The sequence below is a fragment of the Lactuca serriola genome, chromosome 5 (genome assembly GCF_051521515.1).
Source record: "Lactuca serriola cultivar US96UC23 chromosome 5, Lser_US96UC23_V15, whole genome shotgun sequence".
NCBI classification, from domain to species: Eukaryota; Viridiplantae; Streptophyta; class Magnoliopsida; order Asterales; family Asteraceae; genus Lactuca; species Lactuca serriola.
Window position 1 is genome coordinate 196,696,416 of NC_136412.1, and position 18,945 is coordinate 196,715,360.

At 32.6% G+C, this 18,945-nt stretch overlaps 2 protein-coding genes across 3 annotated transcripts; one reads left to right on the forward strand and one right to left on the reverse strand.

Moving 5' to 3' along the window:
* Nucleotides 1-4,441: 4,441 nt before the first annotated feature.
* On the forward strand, nucleotides 4,442-8,356 carry LOC145053451 (ARM repeat superfamily protein). Of its 2 annotated transcripts, XM_079001502.1 has the most exons (9): nucleotides 4,442-4,614; nucleotides 4,712-4,734; nucleotides 4,958-5,790; nucleotides 5,908-6,108; nucleotides 6,201-6,303; nucleotides 6,396-6,943; nucleotides 7,062-7,724; nucleotides 7,808-7,973; nucleotides 8,077-8,356. In XM_079001502.1, exons 3-9 carry the CDS (start codon nucleotides 5,137-5,139, stop codon nucleotides 8,085-8,087), a joined length of 2,346 nt encoding a protein of 781 aa, XP_078857628.1. In that variant the 5' UTR covers nucleotides 4,442-4,614; nucleotides 4,712-4,734; nucleotides 4,958-5,136; the 3' UTR covers nucleotides 8,088-8,356. The 2 variants fall into 2 exon arrangements, with proteins under 2 accessions (XP_078857628.1, XP_078857627.1); XM_079001501.1 differs by lacking the exon at nucleotides 4,712-4,734.
* A 4,659-nt stretch (nucleotides 8,357-13,015) lies between these two features.
* Nucleotides 13,016-15,742, reverse strand: LOC145053452 (putative serine/threonine-protein kinase PBL17). The gene is made up of 6 exons (XM_079001503.1): nucleotides 15,164-15,742; nucleotides 14,348-14,694; nucleotides 14,135-14,270; nucleotides 13,926-14,062; nucleotides 13,718-13,841; nucleotides 13,016-13,634 (listed from the first exon to the last, which is right to left on the reverse strand). The coding sequence occupies exons 1-6, from the start codon at nucleotides 15,219-15,221 to the stop codon at nucleotides 13,210-13,212; spliced, it is 1,227 nt and encodes a 408-aa protein (XP_078857629.1). The 5' UTR covers nucleotides 15,222-15,742; the 3' UTR covers nucleotides 13,016-13,209.
* Between the last annotated feature and the right edge of the window lie 3,203 nt (nucleotides 15,743-18,945).

The following is an 18,945-nucleotide window of genomic DNA, read 5'->3' on the forward strand; positions in this document are numbered from 1 at the left end:
CGACGTTCTTTATATCCACGCAAAGGTGAGACTAAGATCTACAACTTTCGTTTAGATTTCGTTGGCAAATTATGAAATAATTTTTATTATTTATTTATTAAAATAACGTGATTAAGGAATTTCTTTAAAAATTCATAACATCTTTATCTGACGTCGGTTTTTGCCAGACTTTTTACCACTGAAATACCATTGACGAGACCTTCAATTCTCGTTTAGGTCATTCCGGCTAAAAGTCGCTCGATCTCCGATTCGAGTTTTTTACGTAACTTCGTATTGCCGTTTTTCTGTTGGAAAAACTTAGAATGGTCATAACTTCTTCGTTATAACTCGGATTTTAGTGTTCTTTATATGCTTGAAAACCTTGATACGATTCCTACTACTTTATTTAACCCACATAAGATTCTAGGAAAGTTCAATTTTTATCTATATTTGACTGGTGTTACATTTCATTGTCTCGAAATATCGGGTTGTCACATCCAAGCCCAACTACAAGGCATCTAAGGCCTAATATGGCCCAAGAATAGGGGTGTCAATTTATGACACGACACGACAAAAAAACGTGAAACGAAACGAAATCGGGATGAAATCAAAATTCGAATTTGTGTTCGTGTTGTTTTCGTGTCAAGATTAAAAAACACGATGTCGTGTCGTGTTCATAAATCGACACGAAATTGACATGATTAAGCATGTGGTTGTCGTGTTTTTCGTGTTTGTCATTTTTTGTGTTATATATCTTTAAGTATGAAAGAAATACACTAATAGTTATGTAATATTATCTTTTTCGTGTCGTGTTGTGTTGTCATGTTTTAATTGGTTCGTTTTCGTGTTAATGAAAAAAACATGACATCATATCGTGTCGTGTTCATGTTATACAAAACTTTGTCGTGTCGTGTCGTGTCAGACAAAAACACGACATGAATGCTTGATTTGAAAGCCCTACCCAAGGTTATAGAACTCGCTACTCGGTACCTGCTCGGCCGACTGGGGAGTAGCGAGTACTCAGGAGTACTCGGATTCGGTAATTCATGTAGGAATATTTTTAGGAAAATTATATATGTCAAAATCATAAGTAAAAATCATAATTTGATTGAAATATATAACAAAATTAGATACATGTGAATAAATAAAAACTGAAATACTCAAAAATGTCTCACTTCATAAATAATTACTGAAAATTTAAGATATATATGTAGCAATAATAACATGTGTGTGTTAAATAATAAATCATTAAGTGTATTATACATATTAATCTTGAAATTCTTGATTTTTTTCTCTTTTTATGAAAATTTTGACCATTTGACCGATTTTGACCGAGTTAGCCGAGTTTGACCGAGTAAGACTGAGTAATATCGAGTAGGCCCGAGTTAGAGAGATGTTGACCGATTTTTGACTGAGTTTGACTTAATCCAAGTTTTTTTTTGCCGAGTTCACATTACTCGCCTCAGTGGAGGGCCGATTCCGAGTAATCGGCCAAAACACTGGCCTTATCCAAGAACCCCCAACATGGCCTTAAGCCCAAAAAATGACCTGCTACAATCAGGTGGGCCTGAGGCCTAACTTAAACAAGTCTACGCATATTCCCATCATATGTTGAAGCCTTTGCGATCCGGATGTCGAGCCAGTACGCCCGACGTACTCCTAGCGTACGCCCAACGTACTCGGCTAGGGTCAAGAACTGCTAATCTTCTGAAGGCCATAACCTTTTCATTCTAAGTGTGATTTCATCATTCTTTATATCTATGGGGGCTAATTTAGGCATCAGACAACCATACCGAGGGTTATGGCCTTCAGATTGCAATTCTTAGTGTTACCTTAATGCTAAATTAGATTTCGTCATTCCAAGGTCCAACCAAGGGTTATGGCCTTCAGAAACGAAATTGCAATCTAATTTGGGGTATTTACAGGCTTCTCATTGTTAGAAGAGTTTATAATCTTGACTGGACCTTTATTTATTATCCGGTCTATAGACAGACACGTCTCTTGTCCTTTCCTTGTTATTTTATTGTTTCGTACCATTACTTTTGCATGTTTCCTAGGATATGACTTCGATACTTGTGTACGATGTATTCGAATTTATATTCATTCGTAACAAGTCGTGGTGTCTGTAACACCCATTTGGTGATGGATAATGTAGGTTGTAGGGACCGAGTGTTCGGTTTGTGTTTGAGCCCAAGGGCATATCAGTAAGTATCAGTTCGAGCCTTTATGAAGTTTGGGTTTATGTTAGAAAAGTTTTATGGCAAGGGAGAGTTGATAGTACTGTAGAGCTTCTTGTTTCCTTCACGTGGATACAAAGAACAAAATTGGATTTAGAATGAAGAAGTTATGGCCTTCGGAAGATTGGCGGTTCTTGAGCCTAGCCGAGTACGATGGGCATACGTAGGAGTACGCCGGGTGTACTTGCATAAAATCCAGATCGTAAAGGCTTCATCATATGCTGGGCGTATGAATGGACTTGTTTAAGTTAGGCATCGGGTCCACCTGATTGTAGCAGGTCATTTTTTGGGCTTAAGGCCATGTTGGGGGTTCTTGGACCATATTAGGCCTTAGATGCCTTGTAGTTGGGCTTGGATGCCTTTTTGGGCTTTTTATGGATTTGGGCCTTAAGGGGAGGGAGGTCTATTGAGGAAGGGGTAAGCTAGTGCTACTGCCTTCCTTCGTGCGCCTTCTTTGATTTCTGTGGCTTTACTGGTACGAGCTACGATCCCAAGTTTTGTTCGCATGCTTCCGGAACTTGTTCGTCAACACCAGGTCAACAGGTGGCTCTTTCATCAGACATGGCTATGCTAAAGGAGCCCTTTTTGCCTTAAGTTAAGAATTAGGGTTTTGGACTTGAGTTTGAGATCATCACTTTAGAAGAAGACGAGCAATCTTAGGAAAAGAATAAGTCATTTGTTCATGAAGAAACCCTAAATCGTTTTTTAAAGGAGGAATATATCATTTATTGTTTTGTTAATCATTATTATGCCATGTCATAATAGTTAAGCCAAGTTATTATTTAACCTGTAAGAACCAGTTACCGGTGGGTAATATTTGAACAAAACATATAGTTTGTTGGTGTTTTTTGTACAAAAAGTTTACTTGGATGGTGTTTTTTGAACATACCAAACTTGGATAGTGTTTTTGAACGATTTTGAAACATAGTTACCTCTTTGAGTCATTTTCCTATTGTTTTTTTTCCTTTACTTATTTTTTACCGGTAATTGCTGGTTACCAAATGTCAAATTTGAACAAAGAATGTACTTTGTTGGTGTTTTTTGTACAAATGCTTTACTTGGATGGTGTTTTTTGGACATACCAAACTTGAATGATATTTTTTGAACGATTTTGAAACATACTTACCCATATAAGTCATTTTCCCTTATACAAACATCATTCCAAACCATCTAATTCAACAAGATCATAGTCTAAAGTCTCATTTGACACTTATATAAATTTATATCACCTAAATATTCAACCAACCAAATATTTAAAAATAATTGAAAAAATATAAATATCCATTTATGTTATGTAACTCATTTTTCAAATATTCTAAGATAAATTTGTGGGGAAATGACTTATTAGGGTAATTAACTATTGTCTTTATATTCAATTGGTCACTTTTTTTTTGTATCTCATTTACCATTGAACTTGTTGTAGGTGTTCACAGAAACCATTGAAACCGACTATTGAATGTTTCCGACAATTTCTTATCTTCGGCGACTCTCCGGTCGTCTTCTCCAACGAGCCTCCGGCAAAAATGAGTTTTTCCGGTGGACTTTTCTTGACCGCCATCCAAGCGGCATCCACCGCCGGTGTTGCTGCTTAGCTTTCTCCACCCACCCCTCTCTCCCTCCTGTCGATTTGCTGCCAGAAAAAGGAATAAGGGACGCAGGCAGCAAGCCACCTGCCACCTCCTCTTGCCATCACCGGAACCCGTCTGCCACCTCCCTTTTGCCGCCGGTAAACCACCATTACCACCTCCTGCTGCTTGTTGCTGTTATAAGTCATCAAACCGAGACCCAAGGATCCGTCGGAAATCTCATTTTTGCCGGAGGCTCGCCGGAGAAGACGACCGGAGAGTCGCCGGAGATAAGAAATTGTCGGAAACCTTCAATAGCCGGTTTCAATGGTTTCTGTGAACACCTACAACAAGTTCAATGATAAATGAGATACAAAAAAGGGAAAGTGACAAATTGAGTACAAGAGCAACAATTAATTACCCTAATAAGTCATTTCCCCTAAAATTGTTATTCAAAGTATGTCTACATATTAGATTTCAAAATTTATAACACTTAGAAATTTGAAAACGACAAACCAGATAAATATACTAGAGATTATTCAATTGAAATTGAATTATATATAGGCTAGTTGAAGGGTCAAATTGTAAGAAATGACAAGCAATATGATAGATTTAAAAGAAATGACAAAAGAATATAATACACGTTGGTACCCACGCCATACCTTGCATTTCGAATTCGAATCCACACTCTCAAAAGCGCGAAAACAGAGGTGCTACGACTCACCTCATTTCAAATTTCAACAATAGAATACCTCCATTAAAATATCTCCTTCAATGCCTATGGATTCGCTTCTAATTCCTCACACCTTGATGCAGATGATCTCCCCCATTCCGTAAGTATATTTCAACCCAAATCTTGCAATGTTTTATGAGTAATTTCTTAATTTTATTTGGATCTTATTTTCACTACATTTCTGTTTCTAAAACTAGGGCTTGATGCCGTACGATTCAATGTATGTTCTTTCTTCTAAAGTTTTTCCCTTTCGCATAATGATCTATTCACTGGAATTTACCTCTTTGCACTTAGTTAAGTTTGATTCCTTTCGGGGAAATTCAAAGAAAAGAGCCCTTCAATGGTTTCTTTTTAGGGTTTTACTATGTATAAAGTGTATCATTTTGCACGATGAACAGTTCTGTCTCCTGTAATGATTTGTTTTATCATTTATGCTCTTGCAGCTTGGATCATTCTGGGCCTGATCTTCATCTAGGTACTGATTTTTAGTAGTACGACGATGCTTTCCATGATCAACTGATGCATTCCAAATTCCACACCATTTTATTTTCTGTTTATTGATGGAACTTCAGTAACAGCCAGGCCTATACTAAGAATTTGTTGAAGGGGCTTAAGAATTAAGATGAAGATGCATGCTCCATTGAAATCGAAAGGGATAACCACTAGGGTTAGCAACCAACATGTGATCTTTGAGCTAAAACAACGTGTTATTCTCGCATTAAACAAGATTGCTGACAGAGACACATATGAAATTGGGGTTGAAGAACTTGGAAGAACAATCGAGAGTTTAACTCCAGATGGGGTTTCACCATTTTTGTCATGCATTCTAGACACCGATTCAGAGCAAAAGATAGCTGTTCGAAAGGAATGTATAAAATTAATGGGCACCCTCGCAACATTCCACCAAGATCTCATTATCCCACACCTGGGCAAAATGGTAATTAGTATAGTTAAACGACTCAAAGATCCAGATTCTGTTGTGAGAAATGCTTGTATTGAGACTATGAGTATTTTGGCATCCAAATTGAGCACTACTGATAATGAGCAAGAGGGAAGTTTTGTTTTACTAGTGAGACCTCTTTTTGAAGCATTAGGTGATCAAAATAAACATGCTCAATGTGGTTCAGCATTGTGTTTATCACGTGTAATTGATCATACGCGGGACCCACCTGTATCTATTCTACAACGTATGTTGATAAGAACTACAAAGATGCTGAAGAATCCACACTTCATGGCTAAACCAGCCATGATTGAGTTAAACAGAAGTATCATTCAGGTTAGTTTAGTAATTTTAACTCGTTTAATTCCTTTGTTTTAACTTTGACTGTTTTTGTACATTTCTTTTTCTGTAACAAATGAATCATTTCAAAATTACCTTTTTTTAAAATTTCAGGCAGGAGGTGCTTCAACACAAACTACTTTAAATGCTGCAATGAGTAGCATCCAAGAAGCTCTTAAGAACAGTGATTGGAGAACAAGAAAAGCTGCATGTGAAGCGTTGTTAGAACTTGCTTCAACTTCAACCAATGGATCATTCTCTGATTCTATCAAATCATCTTGCATTCGTTCACTTGAATTATGTCGATTTGATAAGGTTCATGTTATTCTGCAACTAATTTTCTGAAAAATACATTTCATTTATGAATATACGTTGGATCCAAATGTTTCTTTTTTTTATTTGTATAGGTCAAACCAGTTAGGGATACAGTGCTTCAGGCTTTACAACTCTGGAAAAGTCTTCTGGGAACTGATGCATCTGAACTTTCAGAAGCTGGATCTTCTATAAAAGGTTTAATTGTGATAATGTTGTTATTAGAGGGGTATTTTAGGTATATTTGATCATTGCGAATAGCTTTTATTAACATTCTGCTAAAATTTCAGGTGATTACAGTGAATCTAATAAAAAAAGGGTTCCTCTTTCTGTTAGAAAAACCGGTATAAGTTATGTAGAAAGTCCTCAAAATTCCAATACAAAAGATTGGCAAATAGAAGTGAATGTCCCAAAAACACGTAACATCTCATTAGCATACACTCGTGATGAAGAATCCGAGGGTAGTTCTGTCACAAAAACATTCGAAAGGACTAAATCCGACATCACATCGATTCAAGATACCGGATACGAATACGTGCCCATGGATGACAAACAAGAATCCTCTTCGGTAACAATCATCGGCGATGATCATGTGAAGGGCAATTTCGTAAAGTCAAATCAAAATGAAATCGAGGAAGAAGCTAGTACTGAAGAACAGAGGTATTTTCCAAAGGGTCAAGATCGGAAAAGCCTCGATTCATCTGTGACTGAATCAAGTTCGATAATTGGGCATGAATCGCGTGGTTGTTGTGTGCAAACAGCAAAAGAAATGTCTTGCATTCGAGAGAAGCTTCTAGAAATTGAATCCAAACAATCGAATCTCTTGGATTTGTTGCAGGTATTTTACATTTATACTTTATACTTCATATTGCATATTTTCATTCGTTCGATGATTGAAAAGGAATGGAAACAAACAATTTTTATAAGTTTGCTTGTTTACTAAAATTATTCATCAGGTGTTTGCAAGAAAGACAATGGATAGCTTATCCATGATTCAATCAAAAGTCTCCACTTTAGAAAACGTAGTGGATCGAATGTCAGAAGACATAACTAACAATGGAAGAACATATTCCGATTCCGCCCCTAAAGTTTTAAAAAAGAATTCCACCATTCCTTCCCCTAGACTCTCAACATGCACCCCAAGATCCTCTTTGGACAGGAAATCACCATTACAGACTATGAGAAAATCTGATTCCTGGGAAGAAGGCTCATGGATGGATCCAAGGGTAGTAAAAGCAAGTAGAAATCCTGTAAAAAAAGGAATGCATGGAGTTCGGAATGGAATTGGTGAATCTGGTTCCGGTCGGAATGGAATCGGTGATTCCGTTTCCGGTCGGAATGGAATTGGTGATTCCGGATTTGGTTCGAGTGTCAGGAATGGGAATGGGAATGATCCGTTTGAAATTGTGAAAGGTTATTTAATACAAGGCGATTTAGACTCGGCTTATGTTGAAGCTTTGAATTGTGGTGATGAAATGGTTTTAGTGGATCTTCTTGATAAAACAGGGCCTGTTTTGGAAAGTTTATCGAATAGAACTGCAAATGATGTTCTTGGGACTTTGGCTTTCTTCTTGTCTGAACAACAATTCATGAGCTCAATAATCCCTTGGCTACAACAAGTAATTTTCTCGTGTTAAAAATTATTGTGTTATGTATATTTTTGAGATTTAATGATTAAAAAATAATTAATAATTTATTTTAGGCGGTTGACTTAAGTAGTGGGCATGGAGCAAATCAGCTTGTACTGACTACAAAAGCAAGGAGGCAATTCTTGGGTGCAATTCAGGAAGCTGTAAACATGGAATTCCCAAATGCCATGGAGAGGAGATCAATTACACAATTGGTATCAAGATTGCATCAAGTTTGGGGTAAGCAAGAATATGCTCTTTTATTATTATTATTATTATTTTAATGAATTATAGATATTAAGTGTGGAATGTGTTCATACATGACGGATCTTTTTTTATGTAGGGAAATGCTAGCATAGATTGCTTAGGAGGCTGAGGATTTGGTGGTTGGAAGTTCAAGCTTGAGTTATTGTTATGTGTTCTAGTTGATTGATTGTATGTTTAAAGGCAATATTGGAATATGACATGATGATGTTTTTGTTTCAAAGTGAGAAGCAAAAAAGTTAATTTTTTGCATCACATTGTTTTTTATTTTTTTGTGTGTTTGTGTACTTGAAATGTACAATAGGCATCGTGTGCCAAGCTTTTTAAATGTGAAAACTATAACTCGATCTTCCATACAACTTGGAAAATGTATAGAAAAGACAACGAACAAATCATATCAAGGATAAGGTTTTGTTTGGACAAGGTAACTTAATAAACGAAGCAGCGAAATGTGTATTTTATAACCATGTTTGGTTGTATTGTATGACTGAGTTAATTTTTAAATAAAAGGATAATGATTTAAAAGGGTAATATATTATTCGATTTGTATGTGTTTGATCATTGAGGTTTTTTTTTTTATTTATTTTTTTTATATTTACTTTTTTAATTTGTTAAACTGTATCTATTTAATTTTTATGACAGGCTATTTCAGGTTAGTCGGTAAAAGTTACTTAATAGTATAATATATTTTTCACTTTATATACATTTAGTCCTTAATATTTTTTTTACATACACACACGCATATATATATATATATATATATATATATATATATATATATATATATATATATATATATATATATATATATATATATATATATATACTATTTTATAATGCATACATAAATAAGGAGATGAAAAGTTTTAAGACCAAGTCTTAAAAATAAAAATAAGGAGATTGAATTTAGACCATTGATAAATTTAAATGGTTGTGATTAAAACATAATGGTGATCCATAGTGCAAGATTTGGACCAATGAGGATCATATAAATCATACACATCACACTATAAATCACATTAAACTCTTCTGAACCCTAAGTATTGACTAGATGTACACATAGTCTACATATTCTCTCTACAACGTTTCCAACTCTCTCTAAATTCACCAAACAAGCCGCCTCCCCTCTGAGCAACACTCCATGCAGCATGTCCTCATCTTCATCACCATTAGCTCCTTCGGCAACTCACCTCCGCTGCCTCACACGACACACCAAAGCCAAGATAGTCGATACACTACCAAATCCTGCATTCGTCCTCATCCTTCACCAAATCTTCTACACCTTGGCTTTTGCTTTCAGTTTATATGGCCGCCACTAACTGCTTGTTCTTTCTCTCTTTTAGTCATTCCATAGTTGTCTGGTTCTCTCTCCACATCTTCGTGTATATGTTGTTGAATAGATCTGTGTTTTGTATTGTGCATGTTATATATTTGGATGAGTAGTAGATTTGTGTGGTGCATGTTTGTATGTTCTATTGATTTTGGTGTTAAATTGTCCTCTCATGTCTATATACGAAAAAGTCTTTTAATGAAGACGATTTTATATTATATACCTGAATTTTACCATGTTTTATCTCTTTCTACACTAGAGAATAGATAGCTAATTTAGTTTTCTTTTGTTTGTAAATATTTTGGTTTGGATTTTTTTTAATCCATTTATTTTGTTTCGGTTTCAGTTTTCAGATCTGGAAATATAGATTATAAGTTGAATATTTTGTTTGTGTTATTTAACTAACGTGAATCTGTGTTGCTTAGTGTGATGTTTGGTAGCTTTACTTTTTGGTTATAAAGTTTTGATTACTAACATTTAAGGAAGACAATATATTATACTATCATCCATCATGTACACAAGACGTGTAGTTTTGATCAACGGGACAAACATACATAAAAAAAATCTGATCCAAAACTCCTATTTGGTTAATCACCTAAGAATTGGAAATTTAATAAATTATAAACAGATAGTTTTGTTGTATTTTATGTTATTAAAGTTTATAAATATACCGGAAATATATAAGAAAAAATAAAATAGTTGTATTTGAAGTCGAAGAGCTATGTTGTTATTTGCTAATTACCGAAGTTTTTATTGTTTCAATACATTTTTCTGACATGCTTTATATATTTTCAATATTACTTTCTGAAAAGTATAAAAGCAACTGTCTTCGGTTTTCATTTGACACAGTTAGCACTTTAGATTTTATGCATTTACTTTAAGTTAAACTAAAAATATATTATTGCTATTAATTTTAACTAAAAATATGTTATTGTTATGTTTATTTACAAACGTTTTTGATTTACAGTTTTTATATGATGTAAGATAAAAGTGGAAACATAGAAAAATATGTCAAACACAATGATTAATAATTAACTATTAATATATTTTTTAAAGTTTGTATATAACAATAATATATATCATATTTATCTCTTCAGGTTTTATGTTTTTACTATTCTTTTTTATTTAATCTAAACTTGAAAATATGTTATATTTTATGTTTGTTTGAAAGTGTTTCAAATTTACGGTTTATATGATGGTAAGATAAAAGTGGAAACATATGGAAAATAAAATTATTAATCATTTTATTAAAGTTTATATATATATATATATATATATATATATATATATATATATATATATATATATATATATATATATATATATATAATATTGTACTTATTGATTATATTTTTAATCGTAATATTCTTAGTTAATCATCAATTGTATTTATATTCTTAGTTAATCATCGGTCGAGAATTAAATTTAGTGTTTTTATAATTTTATATTATTTGCTATAGATATCATCTTAAGATTTTTTTAAAATTGTTATCAAGTATGGGGAAAGAGGGATATATAACTAAGGTGATATAGTCGATCCAATTAATTTTAGACACCCAAATTTTCGGATCAAGACTAAAAAATGTGATGCTAAAATGTTAAACATTTGGATCAAAGAATTAAACAAGAAAGATGATTATTGTCCATAAATTGAATCTATTTTTAGTTCATAGAATTAAAATTTTAAACATCAAAGATGATTATTCTTCATAGAATTGAAACGCGTTTTAGTTATAGAATTAAAACAGTAAAACATAATTATTTTTGAGTAGGCTAATTTAAATTTAAATAATAGATAACAACAAATAGAAAATTGTTAGGCCACTACATTTATGTACGTAACTACTAATAATTCACCGAAAATAATTATCCAACACAAAATAATTCGTGAAAAGGAAACTAATCGCTGCATGCAAACTATTTACTAAAGAAACTATTTGGCGTTGCCGCATCGCACATGTACACTGCCAAATAAAGAGTAATACACAAAAATTACTATTTGATATCCGTCTAGAGACAGATGATCACCGATATTAAACAAATTGCCAGAATGAAACAAAACTGAAATGACACAATTTGAAGACCGTCGAAATGACACTAACTTTCGTTAAGAAATTAAACAGCAAAATGAAACAAATCGTCGCCGCTGCATCGCGCGGGTACGCTGCTAGTATATATATATATATATATATATATATATATATATATATATATATATATATATATATATATATATATTTGTTGCAAAATAAGTCATTTTTGTTTTTTTATATTCATTTAGTACTTATGAATGATTTTTTTAAGTTTTTCTCACGACATCTTACATGGGATAATCATTAATGTAGTGTTTGGGGCTTTTGATGCTTGCGATATCGACTAATTGGTTGATTAGGTCTTGTGCTCTTAACGTCATAAATTTTCATACGATCTCGTATTTTAACGATATTTATATTCATAGGTTCGTATTTTAGTCTGCTACAATTTTCGTTTAGATTACTCCCGTTAAAAGTAATGTATTTTTACTTACGATTTTTATATCCATATGTTTTTTTTTATGAATGCATGTATAGATGTTTTTTTATAAAATCATAAGTAAAAAGATATTACAATTTAACGGAAGTAATTTTAATGAAAGTTGTAGTATGCAAAAACCAAACACGTTGATATAAATATTGTTAAAATATGATATTGTATGAAGAAGTTACGACGTTCGGAACCGAAGACCTAACCCAAACTACAAGACCTACGCAACCAAGTAGTCAAGATCGCGATGGACATAAGCATTAACAGCCCGAACCACCTCATCAATTATTGTCCCACGTAAGATGTCATAAGAAAAACCTAAAGAAATCATTCTTAAAGTACTGAATGAGTACAAAAACAAAAAAGATTTATTTTGAAACAAAAATATATTAAGGACTAAATATATACAAAATGAGAAATATATTACCCTATTAGGTCATTTTCCCATACTAACCTGGAGTAACCGGTCATAAGGCCTAAATATGTACACTTTAACAAGTTGAAGGGTTAAATGCAGATGGAAAAAAACTCAGTGACCAAATGTATACAAATTGAAAAATATATTACGCTTTTAAGTCGTTATCCCTTAAATAAATTTCAAGAATGATTTGTGTTTCACAACCTAACGTTTTCAATAAAAAATAGACCGAAAAGCATCCACTTTTTGAAAGGAAAATTACCCAATTAAGACCAAAATTGCAATATTTAAAGTTTGTCTAAAATTTGCAAAAAGAAAACAACGAACATTTTTAACAAACTCATAGACCATTCTTGTAATTTACTCTAAAAGAAATCACATCCCTATTTCAACCTATCCACAAACAAATACAAATACAAACAGTAAGGATTTCCTGAATGAAAACAAAAATTGAAAACCAAATTTCAAAGAATCCACAAACAAATACAAATACAGATAGTAAAGATTTCCGGGTGCAAAACAAAAGTTGGGGACCAAATTTCAAAGGATGTTTCGAGTGCAAAACAAAAGTTGGGGACCAAACATGAAATTTTGTCAAACCATGGGGACAATTTTATTAATTTGTTCTTTCTTTTATTCCAATGAAATAAACCATTATATACCCATTTCCGTGTACACCCAAACACTACATAAAAATCCCATGAAAAGTTAAAAACAATCACACATATGGGCATTAACATCTAGATATAACAACAAAACTACTACTTTAGATCAACATCATAAACAAAACTAATGAACAACTTAAAGTCAAGTGGAAAATCTCATTTTCCTAACAAAATATCATCAAAAACATTCAAAGTAATTCCCAAATACCCCCAAAAAAATCTATCCATTACATCTTATACAACAAAGTTCCCATCAAAATACACATATAACCCCTCTTACACCATAGTCTCCTTCGGAGCCTCACCTTCACCTTCCACTTTGACTTCATTTTCCTTCTTAACATCATGTGCTTCAAACAAAGTCACACTCCCACCTTGAAAAAGAACCTCTTCTTCACGTGTCTGAATCGACTCAAGCGTCTCAACCACTTGAGTCATAATTGGTCTACCTTTAGGGTTTTGACTTAGACATTGGTAAGCCAAATTAGCAACTTTAAACGCAGTTTTTGATGAATATTGACCTTCCATTCTTGGGTCAAGTATTCTCACAAGTTTCTTATTGTGCACTAAAAGTGGTCTAGCCCATTCAACCAAATTATGCTCACGACTTGGCCTACTTTTGTCCATTGCTCTTCGACCAATCAGCATCTCCAAAAGCACCACCCCAAATCCATATATATCACTTCTTGCTGTCAAATGCCCTGAAAAAAAAATTCACACAACATAAAACCACATTTTCCATACATACATACATACATACATACATACATACATACATACATACCAGTCATGACATATTCAGGAGCTGCATATCCATATGTACCCATAACTCGAGTCGATACATGTGTTTGATCTCCCATTGGTCCATCTTTTGCAAGTCCAAAATCAGATAATTTCGCATTGAAGTCCTGAATTTTTTTTTTTCACATTAAGTCCCTACCATTTTTTATCAACTTAAGAAAAGAAATATATATTAGTTTAGACAAACTAACAGCATCCAACAAGATATTTGATGTCTTGAAATCACGATAGATGATTGGTCTTTCAGCATCATGGAGAAAAGCAAGCCCTTTTGCAGCATCTAAAGCAATCTTCATTCTTCTTGACCATGTCAATGTTGCACATACTCCTTTTACATACAAAATTCAATACGATTATAACAATATTACAAAATATATATATGATTTATTAAGATACTCACTTCGAAATAGGTGTTTCTCCAAGCTTCCAGATGCCATATATTCATACACCAATAGGCGATGATCTTCCTCACAACAATATCCAATAAGCTTCACAAGATTCGGGTGTTGTAGTTGTCCTAAATAATTCACTTCAGCCTGAAAATTATATAACTTTACATACATACATACATACATACATACATAAGAGCATACATGGAAATGGAATTACATACCAGCCATTCTCTATCACCTTGAATTCCTTCAGGATCAAGTTCTTTAACTGCAACTTGGGTTTTAGAATAACCAGATCTTACATTATCATCAATAAGTCCTTTATAAACAACTCCAAATCCACCTTCACCTAGAACTTGATCAGGTCTAAAGAGTTTAGTAGCCATTCGCATCTCATCATATGTAAAAACATCAAGATTGCTATAAGAACCAGGGTTTTGTCTAAGAGATTTAACATCTTTTGTGATCACCACTACATTGCTAGGACTCTTTATATTGGGAGATTCCAAGATGCTCTGTTTTGATGGAATCTTCAAGGCTTCTTTAGATGGAAACCTTTGGTTTTCACCTGAAATTTTCAATCTTTAATCAATAACGATAACCAGAAGCAACCCCTATAAGCGGGACTCTGTTCGTTAGAGGTTTTATTTTCATGATTCGAAATTTCGAATGAATAGAAATAAACTACTCGAATAGAGGGAAATGAATCTGAATAGCCACTTACGCTTCAAATTTATAAACTAATTTAATGGTAATCTTATCTAAAGAATGTAGAAGTTCGTTCAAGAAACGTTTTAGTTTTACAAAATAGAACATCTGTGTAAAACTTGAATTCCGGAAGTTACTATGAGATCATACGAAAACAGAAACAGAATTGGAAAATCAATTTTCTTCATCCCTTATAATATTTTACAAGTTCAATTTCAATCTTTGAATATAATAATGTTCAATCGACGCTAGGGTTGATCGAATTAAGAATGCAGACAAGAAATTAAAGAAAAAGTATCAAGAAAGTGAGTTGAAATCGTGGAATATACCTGGGTTGTTTTGGAAAGAATGTTGTTCATCATCATCGGAACTGAAACAAGTACCCATTAATCAATCTATCTCAAGTTACAAAAAAGGAAACCCAGATTCAAATTTCTCAATATCGACACATTGTTGATGACTTATGAGTCACATACACAGTCGAATATAGAAATTCAATCATGGCCCTCTTTACTCCATTTCATCATATATCTGAACAATTTCAATCATTTTCTTTCTCAAATCTCTAGATTCCCAATCTGGGTTTTGCGAAATATCAAAAGGGTAGTCGGAGATTACAAATAATTGGCCGGAATCCGATCTGGGTATCACTCAGAATCTAAATCAAAATCTTAGTGAGACTGAGATAAAGTAGTACAACGGAGTTAGAATACTAATTATTACGAGAAACAGAGAGATTTCATTCAAGAGACTTCTTTCCTTTTTTAAATTCAAGGTTTAGGTTCGTCGGTTAAGAGGAAAGAAGAAAAGATCTGCACCAAAAAAGATATGCCAAAACCATCGGCATTTGGTTTGGATTTAGACGGCGTTATCTCCTCTTCAAGAATCCAAAAAACACGTTTTTTACATAGGAAGTAGAGCAAGTGTTATGCTTTTTAGCGAAAAATTGAATTTTAATTTAATCAAACATTATATAGCTAATTTGATCATCAACATCAATACAATGATTAAATTATATTTAATCGTTGTATTACAATAAAAAAAATTAAATAAAATATATTAAATGTGAATCTTTAACTCTTCAGTCAATGGCAAGGTATTCTAGAACTAAGGAGGAATAATAGTTTGCTTCTTGACCATTTCTTTTCGCATTTTATGATACTATAATTATTCCATTATTTTTGGGAATACATAAGTGTAATGATATATTAATTATTTTATCTAAATACTACCACATAACGTATGCCAATATGTCATATGTTCTTTAAAATGATGAGTCGTAGGAAAATAAAATTTTGTGACATGCGTACTTTATTATTTTATCCTTCTATCTCTTTAATAATATTGATATTTTTCGTTATTCGGTGAGTAAGATGATATATATAAATATGTAGTAGAAGGATATCGAGTCTCTCGTCTCTCAATATAATATTACTTGAATGATTATAATGCTTTTATTTCCAACGAAATAAAATGAAATGTATTTTTTTGTTACTTTAAGAAATTTTACCATTTAAATGTTTTTCTCATTATTATACATGTTAAAGAATACAGCATTTGTATTTTATATGCTTCTTTATTATTGTTATGGGTATCCATCCAAATAAAGTGTTAGAACTTAGATGACAATAACAATTTCTTTCACTAAGTTTTTTGCAAATTACCACAAAGTTCGAAAGTATGCAATTTTCGAACAATTTTTTCTCTTGTGAAAACAAGTTTTAAAATTGTTTTGTCTGAAAAGTAGATTGAAAACCGACTCTTTCTTTCAAAATGTTTGAAAATCCATATCTAGTTTGAAAATTTCGGATTTGTCCATGATTTTTTCTACAAGGGATTTTCAGGTGATACAATATTGTACTCCACACATATTTTATATAGTATCAGAGTCGGCATCGGCACCCTGTGGCTTAACACATCATTGTTTAGCCTCATCAAGCCACGTCTCTGAAGGGGAATGTTAATATCACGTATTGATGTGACACGATCATTTATATCTCTATAAATGTTTGAGTCATCGTTCTCTCCATAATGATTTATTTTAGAGATAATATTGGACTCCACACTTTTACAAACGTATCCCTTGAAAATCAAAGAAATAAATGAACTCATTCTCAAGACTTACCTAGACATCAATATCCAAAAGTTACTCCTCAAAAGATATCATCGTCACTCCTCTAATATACATATTTCCTATGACAAAAAAATCATAATAAGATAGAATTATTTAAGTATATAATAAACAAATTTTATATTAATTTATTTATAAAAAAATGCAATAAAATTAATTTTCTATATATTACAAAAGTGTAAATAAAATTATGAAAAATGCGTGTTTTAAAAAGCCTATATGTTATCTTATATAATATTATTTTTAAGCCACGTTTTGTTTAATTAGAAAGACACTTTATGCATATTTATATATTCTAAATGACAATATATATATATATATATATATATATATATATATATATATATATATATATATATATATATATATATATATATATATTCGATGTTTGATTTTGTTATTTAGTTTTCAATAGGAACTCGTATTTGGCAAAGATAATAAGAAATCGTTGAAATAATATACTACTGATAATTAGTTTTAATATTATTATGTTAAAAGTTAAATGTTATGACGAAAATAGAATAAAATTTGATTTAACATATTTCATATTATTATTTTTTTATTCATTAAAATATGCTCTTATAAATAATCAGTAAACACATACTAACAATTATATTTACAAAATAAAAAAGGAAAACAACATAAAAATTAGAAATTATTATCATTTTAAAATATAAACATTAAAAAAATTAATATTCAAAAAATAAAATTTAAAAGTTATGACAAGTGGGGTTATTGAATGATATTCAAGTTGATATGAAATATGTATGAGGTCTAGATAGTGCCATGATGCCATCGACAGTAACCTCAAATTGAAGAGAGCATTAAACGAATATTACGAATATTAAATGTGAAATCTCTTCATAAGCAACTTGTTCTCTTTTAACTTTCACATTGTACACCATACCATTTTTCATGCTAATCATGTAAAACTTATGTTTATAAGCTTGAAAAATCTTAAACATAATACATATATATTTCATTTACTTGCACTCACAGTCAATGAATATCTTCATCAATCGTTTTTGCTGGATTTATTTATTGGTTATTGTCATTGTAGTCCAAGAATATTTAGTATATTAGTTTAAAAGTTTTCTCGGTTTTATTTTTTCGTGTTTTATTGGTACGTACTTGTATTTTATCGTTTTAAAATGTCATTATGGAAAACGTGAAGGAGTCACCTTGTGAACCTCTTCCTAATCATAGGGTCACATATGCCACATAATACCACATAGATTAAAAAAACCACCTTAGTTGCCACGTAGGTGTAATTAATTCACCTACTAAAACGCTTGAAGAACACTCAACTGTCTCTTTCGTCTCATTCTTCTGCATTTTTTTTGTTCATATCCTTTCTTCAACTGTTCTCTCAAATCGCTCAACTCAATCGTTGCAATGGTCGTATATATGTGTAACACCTGGTTCCTGGTACGTATTTGTAAATAAAGTATTTTGCATTTTGGCCTGGGACTCGGCGAGTTAACTCGTCGAGTAGAAGCGCATTGGACACGGGAGTTAAGTGGCTAACTCGGCGAGTCAGGGACCGGACTCGACGAGTCTGTGCTGTCTGGACAAAAACCCTAATATGAGGGTTTGCACCTTATATAAACACATTAACTCATCCGCCCTTGTCCCTAACACTCTCCTAGAACTGCATATCGAAACCCTAGCCGTTTGTGTGTGTGTGTGTTAAGGCCATTTTGGTGCTTTTGTTGACTTGTGAAGCTTGGAATGAAGAAAAGGAGCTTGAGTATTCGACTTGGGGCTTGTAGGTCCAGAAATCTCATTCCATTTTCTGCTTAATCAAGGTAAAATGCTCATACTTTGGTCTTTCATTTGGTTGTTCATCTTTAGAATGTGGATCTTGGGTGCATTTAGGGCTTTTCAAGCCATTTTCGGATTTAAGGAGTGTTATGTGGACTTTAGCTTCAGATCTGGGCCTTAAGAGGGGTCTCATGGCATAAAGGTGCCAACTTTAGG